At 37.9% G+C, this 17,719-nt stretch overlaps 1 protein-coding gene across 1 annotated transcript in view; it reads left to right on the forward strand.

Moving 5' to 3' along the window:
• Positions 1–17,719, forward strand: part of LOC106876666 (uncharacterized) — a 143,397-nt gene that overhangs the window by 78,367 nt on the left and 47,311 nt on the right. Inside the window, exons 14-18 of the mRNA XM_014925299.2 lie at positions 449–598; positions 2,289–5,043; positions 7,154–7,329; positions 11,672–11,842; positions 15,032–15,300. Of these exons, the coding sequence (XP_014780785.2) occupies positions 449–598; positions 2,289–5,043; positions 7,154–7,329; positions 11,672–11,842; positions 15,032–15,300 (3,521 nt within the window). The remainder of the gene's footprint in view (positions 1–448; positions 599–2,288; positions 5,044–7,153; positions 7,330–11,671; positions 11,843–15,031; positions 15,301–17,719) is intronic.

Here is a 17,719-nt window from a genome sequence, read left to right on the forward strand (position 1 = left end):
AAGTCGATTACGTCGATCTCAGTATTCTACTGGTACTTATTTTATCGACCCTGAAAGGATGGAAGGTAAAGTCGACCTCGGTAGAATTTCAACTCAGAACACGAAGACAGTCGAAATGTCACTAAGAATTTCTCCCGGGCGTGCTTAACAATTCTGCCAGCTCACCGCCTTTGAATGTTTCAAATTTTGGCACAAAGCCAGCAATTTTAAAGAGACCCGAATAGGATTTGGATTTGGAGCGTAAAGAAAGTACCGTAACTGAACACTGCAAGGCATTAACGATGGAGCCATCCAACAACAAACAGCAATAGGAATAATATTATGAAGTAGAATTCTGATTTGATCCGACCATTCACATTAATCAAACGCTCCAAAACTATTTTGTTATACATATTTGTTATGCTACTGCTGCCTTTGCAATTTATAACAAACATTCTTTATACTTCAGATGTGAACGAGTGCAAAATTCCTAAAATCCATGAATGTTCTAAAAATGCATACTGTAATAACACTGTCGGTTCATACACCTGCACCTGTAAGCAAAACTTCAATGATATTTCAAGTACATTTCTATATAAACCAGGACGTATTTGTGAAAGTAAGTTTGATACATCTTTTTACTTATCTGTTACAATTATTATTCGAATTATTGAACTCGTGTTGTTTTCTGTTGTCATGAAATATTTTACAGTTTCTATTCTGGCAATACTATGCATCCTCATCCCCTCCCCTCATCATCATCATCAATAGCAAGACCATGTACCTCCTCTATAGCAGGTAACCATGTACCTCCTCTATAGCAAGTTCCTGCCACTCTGTTTTTCTGTCACACTCTAACCTTCCATCATCTGACACAAGATCATCTCCTCCAGTGCCCCCTCCTTTATAACAAGACACCCGTTTCTACCTCTCAGTCTCTCTGTCACTCTCTAACCTTTCATCATCTGACACAACATCCGCTCCTCCGATTGCTCCTCCCCTCTCAAAATTTCTTGTCTTGCAAGTTACTCGGTAACCCTGCCGGTGCTGGTGCCACGTAAAAAGCATTCAGTCCATACTGTAAAATGGTTGGCATATGGAAGGGCATCCTGCTGTAAAAATCATGCCAAAACTGACCTCACCTGTGCTGGTGCTACGTAAAAACCACTCAGTCCACTCTGCGGTGTGGTTGGTGTTGGGAATGGCATCTAGCCGTAAAAACCCTGCCAAAACAGACACAGTAGCCTGGGGCAGTCTTCTACCTGGCCGGCTCTTGTTAATCATCCTATCCATACATGCATGGCAGATGGACGTTAAACGATGATGATGATATATATGTATGTATAAAGACTTTGTCTTTCATCCTTTTAGGGTCCACAAAATAAATACCAGTTGAGTACTGGCTCGATGTAATCGTCTTAACCACTCTTGGGTATGAGTATGTAAAAAAAAAACTGTATCCCTATGCCTAGCCATGTCGAGCCAGTGTTTCAGTCATTAGACTGCGGCCATGCTCGGGCACTGTCATGAATGAATTGACCCCAGTACTTATTTTGCTAGGCCTGGTACTTATTCTGTCAGTCACTTTTGTCGAGCAGCTAGGTTACGGGGACGTAACACACCAACACCAATTGTCAAGCTGTGGTTGAGGACACACGCGCGCACACACACACACACACACACACACACACACACACACACACACACACACACACACACACACACACACACACACACACACACACATTACGACGGGCTTCTTTCAGTTTCCGTCTACCAAATCCACTCACACGGGACCATGTGGTTGGGAAGTAAACTTCTTACCACACAGCCACACCTACGGCTATAAAAAAAATTGCATAGGAAGACGCTACCGAGGATAGAGCCCGTACCGCTCAAACTACACTTAAGCCTGATGTACCAATAAGCTAAGCGACCTATGTGTTTGTGTGTGTGTGTGTATGTATGCATATTTATATATATTTTTACCCTACCTCGGACTTTCGTCCGAGGTTTCTAGATACCTATAAGCCATATCAAATAGGAGCAACTCAATAGCCTAGACAATAACTCATTTGTTAATCTATCATTTCATAAATACAGAAAAATTTGTACTTTAAAAATTTTGTAAATTCATGCAAACATATAAATATGAGCATATGTGCCCGACAACCTGTAGCTCACAATCTTATGTATTTCCACTCTTCTTTTGCTCTTCAAAAAATTGCCTCTGCTGTTGCTTTTATTTGCTTTCCCGTTAATTTTTCCAATTAAAAAAAGTTTTTCATTGGCTTTTTCATTTTGTTTAGATAGTACAAACCAATTTCTGGATCCCATTCGAAGCGTGACTTTGAAAACTGAACAGCAAGTTTATAAAACTGATGAAATCATCGAATTTATTGTTACCTCAAATCGAGGCTCGCATTTGTCATACACGCTTAACTATGGAGACAACCACAGCCAAACTACTGTCAGTAAAAGTATTTCTTTAGTATCACAGATTGTTTTTAAACATAGGTATAAGGACGTGGGAACTTTTCATGTTAACATCACAGCTTGGAACGATGTTAGTTCAGCGTCCAACACAAAAGAGATTTTAGTGCAGCGGCCTCTTCCGGATTTTCATTTGCAGATTGAAGACATTCATTCTAAGTTTATTAACATTCATCAGAAACGTTTGCTTATTTCTTTCAAAAGCAAAATTTATCAAAATATTGTTCACGACGTAAACATCCAGTGGATATTTGATGAAAATACAACTCAACATGATTACATTGCAAACATGAAAAGTAACGTTAGTCTGATGATCGAGCGAGCTTTTGCACCGGGTGTCCACAATATTACTGTCATCTGCTCCAACCAACTAAGTTCTAGAGTTTTACAAGAAATCCTTATAATCAACGAACCAATATCTGGTATTACTGTATCAACAGAAAAACATTACGTAAGACCATCTGAAATTTACAACTTGGAGATTGAAACCAAATCAGGCAGTAATATAACTTACTCAGTTTTTGCTAATGATGAATTATTGAAGCAAATATTTCCTCTTAACTGGAGTACAGGAGTAACTTTGAAAAATATTAGTGTAGTTTTAATGGCGGTTGGCCACTACAACGTTTGTGTAAGAGCAAGCAACGATGAAGGAAATGTCAGTGCCCGACTTGAAAGGCAAATTGTTGTCCTTAACCCAGTTCAGAAATTATCAATTACAGTGAACAAGAAAATAATTATACCGATTCAAGATTTATTTATATCGATTTCTTATCATGAGCCTTCTGGCTCTCCAACGGATGTTATTTGTCATCCCACTGTTAAGAACGTACAATTGAGAAAGGCTTATACTGACATGATCGGTATCAATCAGGCTCTGGAGTTTTCAAGAGCCTGGCCGAATGATCTTCTTGGTAATACATCTATAACAGTTAATTGCAGTAACGCACTGAATAGCCAGCTATTATTAACATGGGTAGTCGCCCAAGTTGGTATTACTGGGGTGAATGTAACAGCAGATAAATATTTTGTAGCTCTCGATGAAATAGTGCAATTAAAATTCACTGTTGAATCTGGTTCCAACGTTTTTTATGAATACATCATTTACAATATCTCTACAAACTCATCAGAATATTTAATTAGACAACCACTGCAGATAGAGGTAAACAAATCGTTTTCCTTTCCAGGAAGTTATCCGGTCTATTTTCAAGTGATAAATGATGTTTCAGCTTATAATACCAGCGCCACCATATGGGTGTTGGAAGAAGTAAATGATCTGGAACTCACACACTATTACAGTCTTTCTGACAGTAAACAAATAATTAGTGGTGGTCACGGCAGCTTAAACAATACTTACCCATTAGAAAGGAACATAACATTTGTCGCCACGACTAGCAGGGGTAACAAACTGAAATACACATGGAAGTTAGAAAAGTCAAGTGAAATCATAACAGAACAACTGTCACTAAGTCATAGATTTACATCACCAGGTATTTACAGAGTGAGTGTAAACGCCAGCAATGCTCTGTATTACAAAGTTAACTATTCAGATATAGAAATCCAACAAATTATACAAATAAAGTCATTTACAAACGACGGACCTAAAGTACCTGCAATACCGATCAAATTTACTCTAACTTTTTTTAAAATTGGTACAGATTCTTGCTTTTCTTGGGATATGGCAGATGGGTCACCATATTATGAAACTTGTATAAATTCACCACTTGATTCTCATATTAGTTCATCCCCAAAACAGATAACCCATTCACACATTTACAAAATAAACGGAACGTTTTTGGTACGTGTGAATGTCTCTAACTTGGTTTCTGTACGTTCCGTTGAACAGTTAGCAATTATTTCAAGCGTCAGTTGTGAATACCCTATTGTACGAATCCAAGGCGCAGATCGAAATATTGACAGGCCAAAATATCATTTACGATCAGATTGGATACTATTACAAAGCACAGCCGATTTGGTTTGTGAAATAACTAGTGATGCTGATTATATTTGGAAGGTAGAACGTATTCTGCCAGGAGATACTTATTTAAATCGAATCTATACTCCTTATAAAATTTCGTCAGAAGCCACTTACAAATTCAGATTGCTGTTCAAACCATTGACTTTTGAAATTGGAACCTACAAGATATCGTTAAATGTTTCGATAGGAAATGTTAAAGGATTGTATAGCGCTGATTTTTCATATCTGGCAATAAAAGCGTCTCCTCTTGTCTCTCAGATTCAAGGAGGAAACTTGAGACGAGTTGGTTACGGGAAAATATTCAGGATGGACGCTACAAATGGCTCCTACGATCCTGATCAACATATTCAAGCAAAAAACAGTTTTTCTTTCAAATGGATGTGTAAAATTATCACCAGCGAGAACGTAACCTCTACAGAGTTAACCAATATTCTAAACAATATTACTGGCGGAACATTTATGCTAGATTCCAGATTACTTGGGAAGAATTTCAAAGGAGTTTTCAAAGTGGTTGTCTCAAGGGATCATCGAACAGCTACTTATGAACAAACGTTGCAAATTGTTGATGGTACTCCACACACATTGGAAATTAGGTAATATTCTGATTTTCTGTACTACTTAATCATACGTTATAATCATTCTGTGCTTTCTTAACCATAGATTACTGATTCGTTCAACTGCTGTTGCTTCAAAATACAGCAGTTGTACCTTAAATATATAGAATTCTTCTATTTTGTAGAGAGGATTTTCCTTTATATGCACACTTCCTCATTCAAATCTTTGAATTTAAGTTAAAACATTAACATATTTAGTATTCCAGATGCTGGGTTTATTCTGGATTAATTTAAATCCTTATTGAACAATTTGTATTCTCTGCTAGAGACTAGCAAATCCCACAACCCTTTATACATCCTGTATTGTTTCCTATGGTGACCACATAGATATAATCGAACGTGTCATATAATAATATTTTTCGTGCTTTTCTTATTCCCTTTCATTTCAATTTTAGTATTCTCCTGTGTTTTAATTTCGATAATCTTTTTCTTATTTTCTTTTCATTTATTCTTTTGTAATTTACTCTCTTCTATAGAGTATTCTTAATTATTGACATTTCAATATATTAAAATTCAAACATACGAGGTGTTGGGATTCATATCGTTTCTTTTTATTTAATTTTTTTTAGTTATTCATTATCCCGACTCTTTGAGCGACACTTTCTTGTCTTTTTCATAATTCCTCTTGGTTAGTTTATTACTTTCATGTAGCAATTTCCACTGTTCAGTCCAAAAGCCTTCGTTGCTACAGACTGATCATTTGAACATGTTAGTGCAAAACTGAGCAAGAAAAGTTTGGCAGTTTCTGATGTTTATCAAAGAGAACGAGTGCCAGCTTGCATCCACACAGCTTGGCACCAGTATCGTCGCAAGCGTTGCTGTGAAAACACTGAGATCCAGAACAGTAACTGCAAAGCATCTCGACTCCCTAATAGTCCTGCCAATCTATCGCATTGAATATGTACATTGATTATAGACTCCGTAAGAATGGAAGTTTACCTCGGCAAGATTTTAATTCAGAGCGCCGAATGTCGAATCAAATACCGCAAGGCATTTTTCCCTACGCTCTAACGACTTTATTTACCTGTTCCATCCAACACAATATATGTTAATCATTCATTGACTTTGCTTCTGTGTGTGTGTGTGTGTGTGTGTGTGTGTGTGTGTTCGTGTGCGTGTGCATGCATGCATGTGTATATGTGCGTGTGTGCATGTGTGCATAGTACATTTGTGATGTGCGTGTGTATGCGAGCGCACGTTCGCGTGTGTGTAAGCTGATGTTATTTGTTCCAGAAGATTTTGGGGGCTGTAAAAATCAGTCCGGTTTCAGACTAGACGTTTGACTTATTACTCATAACCATTGTTCTACCTTATTACTTCAGTATTTTCATCCATCTCTCTAAAACAGAAGTTTTCGGTGTTTTTCAATACGTTTGCTCTTAAACTCTTCTTTCGCTGCACGTAATTTACTCCTAACAGTCCTCTAAATAACGTTCCACACAATTTCTTGCATACCATTCTATACAGAAGCACCAATCAAACTTTACAAAAGACTACTTTTATAGATATACTTTATGTAGTGGGTAAGTCAATAAATATAAAGTAGGTTTATCATATGAAGAATATTCACGTCTCCCGAGAATAGAAAACTGGACCAGTTTCTTACCATTTCATGTTTTCTGCTTTTCTTCAAGAAGAGCAGCAATTGCATCAAACTCCGGTCCTAGGAAGGCTATGGTACATCCTTCCTCCAGAATAACACGTAGAGAAAACTTAATAACTAATGGAGCACAAGCCATAGATATTGAAATGTATTTAAAATGATACTGACTAAATTAACCCTTTGTCTGTCCTGTGTATGACATATCATACGCAGGACCTATTTCTCTGATGTCCCCGCGTCATGTATGATACACACTCCGCCCCCCCCTTTTTTTTTCAAGCGTCAGAGTAACTTGGGATTCATAAAAAGAAAACTCAGAACATATAAAGCAAGTGCTAAATGCAAATTTCAAAACAGGCTTGAGCGTTTAGGACAAACTTATGAAACTACTTCGGACTGGCAAAGGGATAAGAAGAACAACAACAACCTCTAGAGCAATTTGATGTTTAAATTACTCATTTCATATTTCATTTATTTCTTTTCTAGGTGTGTAGTGAACTGCAAGAAGCAAGTGAATCCATCGGGAGTACTCAGTCTGACTGGTATTTGTGTGACGTGTAGAGCACACGAGACTGCCAAGTACAAGTGGCAGTTGTTAATCAAAGACAAGTTTAAAGACAGCTTCACAGAAGTCACTAAGCTTTCGGAAATGTCGACAACAGGTAAACTCAACTGGTAGAGGCAGCATTTTTCTAGTTTTTCATTGCTGTACACTCGTTTTGTACCAAGGAAATTATAATCGTCATTGTCAACTCCACCACCACAATCTTCGTCGTTGTCATCGCCACCCCTTTTCTCCTTCTTTCTCATCCTCTTCATCATTTTAGCGGCATTCCATCCGTCTTCACATTCTAAGTTCAAATTTTGCCGAGGTCGACTTTGCCTTTCCATTTTTCGTAGTCGATAAATATGGCCCCTTCCTCCAAAATTTCAAGCTTTGTGCCTATAACAGAAATTAACAGACAATTGGAAATGAAAAAAAATCCTAACATCGGGCTACAACACATAATCTTAAATGCCAAGAACCCTCCTAAGCATCGTAGCTGTCCCTAATAACACTGTTTTCTGCAGCTGTACTAAACTGGGTTTTATGCCTATTTCCTCTATCCATCTATTCAAATCTTTAAGGATAGCTCCCAATGCACCTATAGCTATTAGGATGCATTTCCCATAGTCTCTTTAATTTAATGGCTAGGTCCTGATACTTTGCTATTTTTTCTATACCTCTCATATTGATTTTTTCATCATTTGGACTCTAAAGTCAATTATCTTGCACCTTCTATTCTCTTTATCCACGACTACTAAATCAAGCCTTCTAGCTTCTATTACTTTGTCAGTCTGAATGTTAAAGTCCCACAACATCTCATATTTCTTACTTTCTAGTACTTTACTAGGTTCATGTTCATATAATTTATCAGTATGTTTAAATCATAGCTTTCTACATAACTCCCAGTAGATTACTCTTCCTTGGCTGTCATGTCTTTTCTTGAACTCTTTCTGTGCCAGAATGCTACATTCATTTACTATATGAGTAACGCTTTCCTCTTTTGATTTGCATAGCCTACATTGGGAATCTACTTGGCTTTTGTTTATCTTGGCTTTTGTCTATCTTGACTTTTATCCAATTAGTCCTTAACGCTTGATATTATGCTGCTATTAACTGTCTCTCTTTTCAGCCTTCCTTTCTGCAACCATAACCACGTCTCACTACGATTATTTGCAGCAACTACCCTTAGGAATCGACCATACAAAGCATTCTCCTGCCAGTCAGATAATTTCTGTTCTTTTTTTCCGGCTTTAAACTTCGTTTGGGGTTTTGGTTTCCCTATTTCCTGCTGTGACTCTAGCAGATTTTAATAAACTTTCTTCACTATTACCTACATAGGACTGTATTCCTACTCTAGCTAACTGCACGAAGTTTTCTTCTGATATTAACCCTCATCCACCTTTCTTTCTAGGTAAGTATTATCTTGCTACTCCTGCCCTTGGGTGGAGTCCTCCATTCATATTGAATTCTTTCCCAGTTCTTCTGTATAGCTTTGCCAATTCAGTGTTTGTCCAATGTACAAAAGCTGCTGAGTATCGAAGTAATGATACTGCCCCAGTATTTACAGCCTTCACTAGATTTGGACCATTTAGCTTTGACGTCATTAGCTTCCTCACCCTTTTGATGTACTCCTTCTCAATTTTCATTTCCATTTCTGTTGTTAGTACTCTGTCAGATTCTAATACTCCTAGATACTTATAAATCTCTCCTCCTTTCAATGATTTTAATGTCTGGCATCTGGTAATGGGATGCCTTCACTGTTGATTACCTGTCCCCTTCTCATGATTATAATAATAATAATAATAATAATAATAACATCATCAACAACAACAACAACAACAACAACAACAACAACAACAACAACAACAACAACAACAACAACAATAATAATAATAATAATAATAATAATAATAATAATAATTATTATTATTATTATTATTAATGATTGAGAGAGTAGTGCATGTCATCAAAGTGACACGGGTGTCACATACGAAGCCCAGTATACCCATCATGATTATCCTTTTGATAAGAGTACATCAGGTACATGCATCACAACCATATGTGCGCGACATGGTGATCTCTTATCAAGATAAACAGCACATAACCTTGCAGGTGGGGGCCCAGTTAGAATTTTCTTCGGGTTGAGTTGCCCATCCCGCTCAAAAAGGTCCCTGAATAACGTTTGTTTTAGGATGATGAACGAAACACCCATGTTTCCAGAGGTGAATTATTCAGACCCCAAAGAATTCTTCTCAACACACGGCTATGATGCTCCCTAACTACTCCTGCTCGTGATCAGAGATGTACATATCGTCAGCCACTAAGAGACATGCTCAGCTGGTTAAGGTCAAGCAACAAACAAACAAATCTGTGGCATTGAGCAGAATATTTGCTGCTGCCCATCTTTTATACCAAGACAAAACATGTGCATGATAACAATTCCAATCATTTAAGATCAGAAGCCATGAAAGCCGCTGCCTGATACTGTATCAAGGCATTTATTATTATTATTATTATTATTATTATTATTATTATTATTATTATTATTATTATTATTATTATTTCACTTCTCTAACCTCTCGGTCTTACTGGCTGTAGTTGATTCTGTGAGAGCGGATAGTAAGCTGTTGTCAGAGGTCTCACAGGGACGATGGGAAGGATGACTTCCCTTTGCAAATACCGACAGGGCACAGAAAGTGTGTCAATAGCCAGCTGGAGGAGATGTTCTCCTGGGGCTACAAGCTACAGTAGCATTCACCCTTAGTGGTTAGCCGCATTTAAGTGGCAAATATACTTCACGTTGTCGTGCAGCTACTGTTTATACCTCGTTCAGAGATTTATTATTGCTTGTTTACACTTTTTCGAGATCAGTGAATTTTCGTCACTGGAAAAAGGATATATGTATTTGCATTAGGACCCCTTCGCATCGAAGATCGGTGATTGTCGTACACTGATGAAGGGTAAATACCCAGAAACCCGGGTCCGTGCGTATCACGTCAGATCGACGATGGGAAGGATGACTTTCCTTTGAAAATACCGACAGAGCACAGAAAGTGTGTCAATAGCCAGCTGGAGGAGACGTTCTCCTGGGGTTACAAGCTACAGTAGCATTCACCCTTAGAGGTTAACCGCATTTAAGTGGCAAATATACTTCATATTATTCAGTAATCTTATCTTTATCATGTGCTTTCACTGCACTACCGAACACAGCGCTGTGTACCTTGGGTATGTGCTGTGGTTTATTGAGGTGCTCTTATTTTGACTGTATTGAAAGTTTTTTACGTTGAATGTATGGGGTGCCTAATAGTGCTATTTTCTGTATGTTATATATACTTGTAAGCTCTGGTGTTTTTGTTATGTATTTGTCTGAATGTCTTTTTTTTATCATACCTAATGCACCTACTAATATAGGAATTGTTTCTGTTTTTAGGCTCCACATTCGAGTTACCTCTATTTTTAGATCTTTATTATTATTATTATTATTATTATTATTATTATTATTATTATTATTATCATTATCATTATCATTATTATCCGGAGGTCGACTTGACCCTTCATCCTTTCGGGGCCAAAAAGATATACTAATATTATTATACTTTAACAATGTCATCTTTATACACACCTAGGGCGACATTATCCAACAAGTTCTTCTTTTAAGATAGTAGTGAACGAATTTTGTTCATATTTCAAGCTAGTCCATTGACTACTTAGACACTTCCGAACTAATTACATCGACCCCAGTATTTCACTGGTACTTAATTTATCGACCCCGAAAGGATGAAAAGCAAAGTCGACCTCGGCGGAATTTGAACTCAGAACGTAGCGGCAGACGAAATACCGCTAAGCATTTCGCCCAACGTGCTAACGATTCTGCCCGTTCAGTGCCTTAGAAAGAATTAAATATTCTTTTCTACTCTAGGCACAAGGCCCGAAATTTTGGGGGAGGGGACCAATCGATTAGATCGATCCCAGTACGCAACTGGTACTTAATTTATCGACCACGACAGGATGAAAAGTAAAGTCGACCTCGGCAGAATCGAAGGAATTAAATATTGCGAGGCATTCTGTTTGCCTCCACACTGATTCTACTATTCCTCTGCTATTAGATAATTACCGAAATAATATAAACTGTTTCTAACTTAAGCACAAGTGCTGAAATCTGAGAGACGAGGAACAGTCAAGTAAACGACTCAACCTCCTCCACAACCCCGTAATTTACTGATACTTTATTTCATTGACTCCGTAGGTATGAAAGTCTAAGTTGACCTTGGTTTTATCTATATTCAGAATGTAAAAACCCGGGACAAACATCGTAAGGCATTCAATTCAATTCTTTCGATTCAAAATGCTGTATATCTTCTGAAAAACAAAATTAGCTTTGTTCTTAAACACACTTGCATGTTCATTTCCAGGCTTTCTTGATTCCTTGAGCTGTACTAATAATATCGTATTTTCAGGAACTGATAATGCTATCCTGGCAATGAAAGAAGGTGTTTTGCTCGGAGGACGTACCTATCGACTAGAATTTGAGGTGCAACTTTACGGCTACGCAACCGGTGTATCTGGATATCAGTTCCGGACGAATTTACCACCTCATGGAGGCAACTGTACTATATCGCCGACTTCAGGTAACCTTAATTATACAAATTCAAATTACGACAAACGTAAATAAATAAACGAAGTTTGCTTTTAGAAGCGTTGACATGTCTTTTAGAAAGTTAAAGAAGTGATTTTAAATTCTCAATCGCAGAATAATGCTAATAATATAGCCTGAACAGGATAAACTATCCCTATTTTGCAGAGAAAAGTGTAGGTGACTAGCTGTGGACACGAACTCACATCCCCGTCATTACATGTGTTCTCTGCAAAATAGGGATAGTTTATCCTGTTCAGGCTATATTATTAGCATTATTCTGCGATTGAGAATTTAAAATCACTTCTTTAACTTTTTAATTATACAGTAACACACATACACACACATATTGACATAGATACACAAGCTCACAAGTATGCATCCCTACAAGTACACACTTACATAAACATACACACTGAAACACATACTCACACAAACATACACCTATCACATGCACCTAACTAGCCCATTATTATTTTAGTATTTTACTATTTTTAGCTTGGGGTCAAGTGGCTATACATTTTATTGTCAACTTCTGGTAATATTTACTAAAATTTTGTTGAGCAGTTGTGAGCTTTGGCTGAGAATTGATAACCTCAGTTCAAGCACTGAGAAGATTTATCATTCAATAGATGAAATAGTATAACACAGTCCATTTAAGCTGGGATTTTATGATTCAGTGCGACCATGGGATAGAGAATAGGATGCCAGGCATAGTATTAATTGAGAAAGAAAGCAAATTATTCTGGATCATAGACATAGCATGTCCCGCTGACAACAGGGTATGCGATAAGGAAGAAAGAAAAGTCGATAGATATGACAGGTTAGCTTGGCAGGTAAAGCAGTTGTGGTCGATGAAAAGGTGATAGTAGTACCAGTAATTGTTGGAGCCCTGGGAACAATGAGTAAAAATCTTGAGGAGCACATGGAACAAATAGGGGCTGCAATAACGGTGGGCCACTTGCAGAAAGCAGCACTGCTTGGAACCGCTCGAATACTCCGGATGGTGCCCGAAAAATAAGAGGTGTTACTTTAGTTCACTGGTAGTGAACAGCTGACCCCGTAGTACATCTCCAGCGTTAGAAACTGTGCAAAGGCAATGATAATGATGATGATGATGATGATGATAATAATAATAATAATCCTTGCTACTATAGGCACAAGGCCTGAAATTGGGGTGAGGGGTCAGTAGATTAGATCGGCCCCAGTACGCAACTGGTACTTAATTTATCGACTCTGAAAGAAGGAAAGGCAAAGTCGACCTCGGCGGAATTTGAACTCGGAACATAAAGACAGACGAAATACTGGTAAGCATTTCGCCCGGCGTGCTAACGTTTCTGCCAGCTCGCCACCCTATAATAATGATAATAATAATAATAATAATAATAATAATAATACCAACAACAACAACAACAACAACAACAACAATAATAATAATAATAATAATAATAATAATAATGATGATGATGATGATGATAATAATAATAATTTTGGCATAAGGCCAGCGATATCGAGCAAGAGAATAAGCTAATTACATCAACCCCAGTGCTCAACAGGTACTTATTTTATCGACCACAAAAGGATGAAAGGCAAAGTCGACTGCGGCGGAATTTAAATTCCGAACGTATAGACAGGCAAACTGCTGCTAAACATTTTGCCTGGCGTGCTATCGATTCTACCAGCCTTAAAAGAGTAAAGACCAGTGAATCACCCCTTTGTCGGATGTGCAGCAGTAAAAATGAAACAATCTCACGTATTGTTAGTGAGTGTAACAAGTTGGTTCAAAAGCACTACAAAGGGAAGCACGATAACGTGGCTAAGCTTGTTCACTGGAGACTGTGTTAAAAATACGGTCTGGACAGAACACGGAAATGGTACAAACATGTACCAGAGGGCGTCACTGAAAACAAGGAATCCCACAGGATTTTACAAGAAAAAAATAAATAAATAAGAGGGAACCAAGATCACAGATACTGCTATGCCTGGGGATGCACGCGTAGATGACAAAGAGTTGGAAAAGATGAAAAAATACTACTAAAAGACGAAATTGCAAGAATGTGAGCAATGAGGAAACTGTTATCCCAGTAATTGTAGGGGCCCTCGAAACACTAACAACCAGATTCGAGATAAATGTGGTTAATGATAAGAGATGCAAAGTTTTAGCACTTATAGAGTGTAAATCAAGACATGACAGAGTTGGTCAATATCTACACCGGTTAATATGTCGGCAGTATAAAATCAAAACTGCTGACAAATGGTATAAGCAACATCTTGAGGCTGTAATTGAGGGAGAAAAATGTAACGATTCTTTGGGACTTTCCAGTACATACAGACAGGAACCATCGAAGCTAATAAACCGGATATTGTTGTGAAAGACTAAAACAATAATCTCCGTCTATTGATTGACACGAGCATATCTTGAGATCATAATATCTGGGCAAAAGAATTTGATAAGCTCAGAAAATATAAAAATTTGCTGCTTGAAATCGAAAAAATGTGGCATCTCATGACGGTTACAAAACCAATGATTATAGGAGCAATTGGAATGATCAAAAAAGCAACTGAAAATCTTTGGTTTATCATCCATGCAAGAAGTGCAAAAGATTGTTTTAACTGGTACGTCACACGTATTAAGCGTTGTAGCCCGATATCAGGAATTTTTCTTTTCCTACAGTTTAATTTGTTGTGCGTATATGAAACAATAATAATAACTACGAAAGTTGCATCAATACAGAAATCCGCTCTATATTTGGAACGGCACAGATTTTTAGAAAGGTATTCGATATCTAAAGAATCTGGTTGTGATCCGGTATCAAGTATATTGATTCAAAATGTAACACATTTGAGCATACTGTTAGTGGAACGACTCATGTACTGAGAAGAGCATTATCGCTGTGAAAACAACATCCATTCATGATTTTTTTTTAAATACATATTTTACCTGTGAATTTGCGTGTGTAAACTGGGAATGCATACAACGAGTTTCTCTGCTCTAGGTGTACGGAAAACACTCGGCGAGAAATGGAAGAAAATTTGAAGAAAGAAGAAAAAAAAACAACAACATAATAATAATAATAATAATAACAACAACAACAACAATAACAATAACAACAACACTAACATAATACGAAATGAATGATCTTGTATCTAGTCTAATATATTTAAAATATATTTCTTATTAAAGGTTATGTTCTAACCACCAAGTTTGAAATCTCTTGTTTCGGGTGGCAAAACAGTAACGATGATGAAGGTAACGACGAAGGCCTGTGGTACCGTTTCTTCTCACAGCCAGTTGGTGGATCAGTAAAGCAGCTACTCTATTATGGCACAGACCCATATATGCCGCGATCTCAGTTTGGACTCGGACTTGAAAAATATAACTATATGGTGAATGTTGGAGTTCGAGTTTCAAATTCAATGGGCTCATACGTTGAAATATTTCTACAAGTACAAGTAAGTATAATTTTATTGAGATGTATATATTAAAAAGGCAATGTATATATTTATTTCTTTAATTCCCACAGAGCGCTAAACATAGAGGGGACAAACAAAGGCAAAGGGATTAAGTCGATTGCATCGACCCCAGTGTGTAACTAGACTTTATTTAATCGACCCTGACAGGATGAAGGGCAAAGTGGACCTCGGCGGAATTTGAACTCAGAACGTAACGGCAAACGACATACCGCTGAGCATTTCGCCCGGCGTGCTAACGATTCTGCCAGATCGCCGCCCTAAAGGCAACGTACATGTTGAAAAGATCATAGAGTTCGGTTCATTCAGGAAGAAACTAAGAAAATTGTGGAAAACTATGACTATAAAGTTATCATTACTATCATCCTTATTGAGGCGGCGAGCTGGCAGAATCGTTAGCACGCCGGGTGAAATGCTTGGCGGTATTTCGTCTGCCGTTACGTTCTGAGTTCAAATTCCGCCGAGGTCGACTTTGCCTTTCATCCTTTCGGGGTCGATAAATTAAGTACCAGTTACGCACTGGGGTCGATGTAATCGACTTAATCCATTCGTCTGTTCTTGTTTGTTCCATCTATGTTTAGCCCCTTGTGGGCAATAACGAAATAGGTATTTCGCCTGTCGTTTTGTTCTGAGTCCAAATTCTTTTGGGAGTCGTTAAATTAAGTACCAGTGAAACACTGAAGTCGGTAAAATCGACTATCCCCACTCCTCCAAATTTCAGGCCTTGTGCCTATAGTAGAAAGGATTATCATTATTACCCTGCGCGTGTAAGAGAAAGCAGGGTATTGTAATCACTCGTTTGTCTATGTGTTTGCAAAAATATTGGAAAACGGTTGACTGATTTTCACCACATTTGTCAGAAATACTCTTTGGATGAGTGGCTCGATATGATGAACATTTGGTTTGATAATTTAAAACAAAAAATTATAGAAAAATAGAACTTACAAATTTCCCGATAAGCAAGTGCTCATACTATTTTGTTCACTTTCTTTTTCATATTAATCGACCCTCGTCTGCGTGTGTATAGATCATGGTGTACCTATGCGCGTAGACACGTGTGGGTACATACATACATACATATATAACTCTGTGTGTGTGTGAGCGTGTGCGTGTGTGTGTCTGTGTGTGCGTGCGTGTGTGTACAGTGATGGATTCGAGTGTTTCATTTATTTACGACTTGATTTCTTAATTTCACCGGACTATAAATACCTATATTGAAAACAAAAACAAAAAAAATCGAACTAACAAATTTCCCGATAAGCAAGTGGTAATATTTTGTTCACTTTCTTTTTCATTTTAATCGACCCTCGTCTGATGTGCATAGATCAAGGTGTACCTATGCGCGTAGACACGGGTGAGTACATACATATATACATATATACATACACACGTACATACATGAATACATACATAGATATGCAAACATATATACATACACACGTGCATACATGAATGCATACATAGATATGCGACTCTATGCGCGCGCGTATAAATTGATGAATTCGTGTGTTTCATTTATTTACGAGTTGATTTCTTAATTGCACCAGAATATAAATACCTATAAAGGTGATACTTTAAAAAAATAATTAATTCATTTCAATTAAAAAGCATGGGTAAGCCACACTATAATTTGCGAAAAAATTTATCTGCGCGCAGGGTATGCCTTCCTCCACCACCACCACCACCGCCCCGAATGCTTTTTTTTTTCATCATCATCATCATTATTATTATTATTATTATTATTATTATTATTATTATTATTATTAAAAACGGTGAGATGGTAGAATCGTTAGCACACTGGACGAAATGCTTCGTGGTATTTCGCCCGTCGCTCAGTTTTGGGTCCAAATTCGGCCGAGGTCGACTTTGCTTTCATCCTTTCGGGGTCGATAAATTAAGTACCAGTTGAGTACTGGAGTCGATGTGATCGACTGTCCCCCTCCCCACAAAATCCAGGCTTTCTGCCTATAGTAGAAAGGATTGTTATTATTATTATTACCTTTGCATAGCTGCTAACGCTGGAGATGTACTACAGTGTCAGCTGTTCAATACCAGCAAACTAAGGTAACACCTCTTAATTTTCGAGCACCTTCCGGAGTATTCGAGCGGTTCCAAGCAGTGCTGTTTTCTGTAAGTGCTCCACCCTTACAGCCCCTACTTGTAAGTGCTCCACCCTTGCAGCCCCTACTTGTTCCACGTACTTCTCGAGATTTTTGCTCACTGTTCCCAGGGCTCCGACAATTATTGGTAGGCGGCGAGCTGGCAGAATCGTGAGCACGCTGGACGAAATGCTTCGTGATATTTCGCCCGTCGCTCCATTGTGAGTTCAAATTCCACCGAGATCGATTTTGCTTTTCATCCTCTCGGGGCGGTTAAATTAAGTACCAGTTGAGTACTGGGG

Source organism: Octopus bimaculoides, chromosome 3, assembly GCF_001194135.2.
Source record: "Octopus bimaculoides isolate UCB-OBI-ISO-001 chromosome 3, ASM119413v2, whole genome shotgun sequence".
Taxonomy (NCBI): Eukaryota; Metazoa; Mollusca; class Cephalopoda; order Octopoda; family Octopodidae; genus Octopus; species Octopus bimaculoides.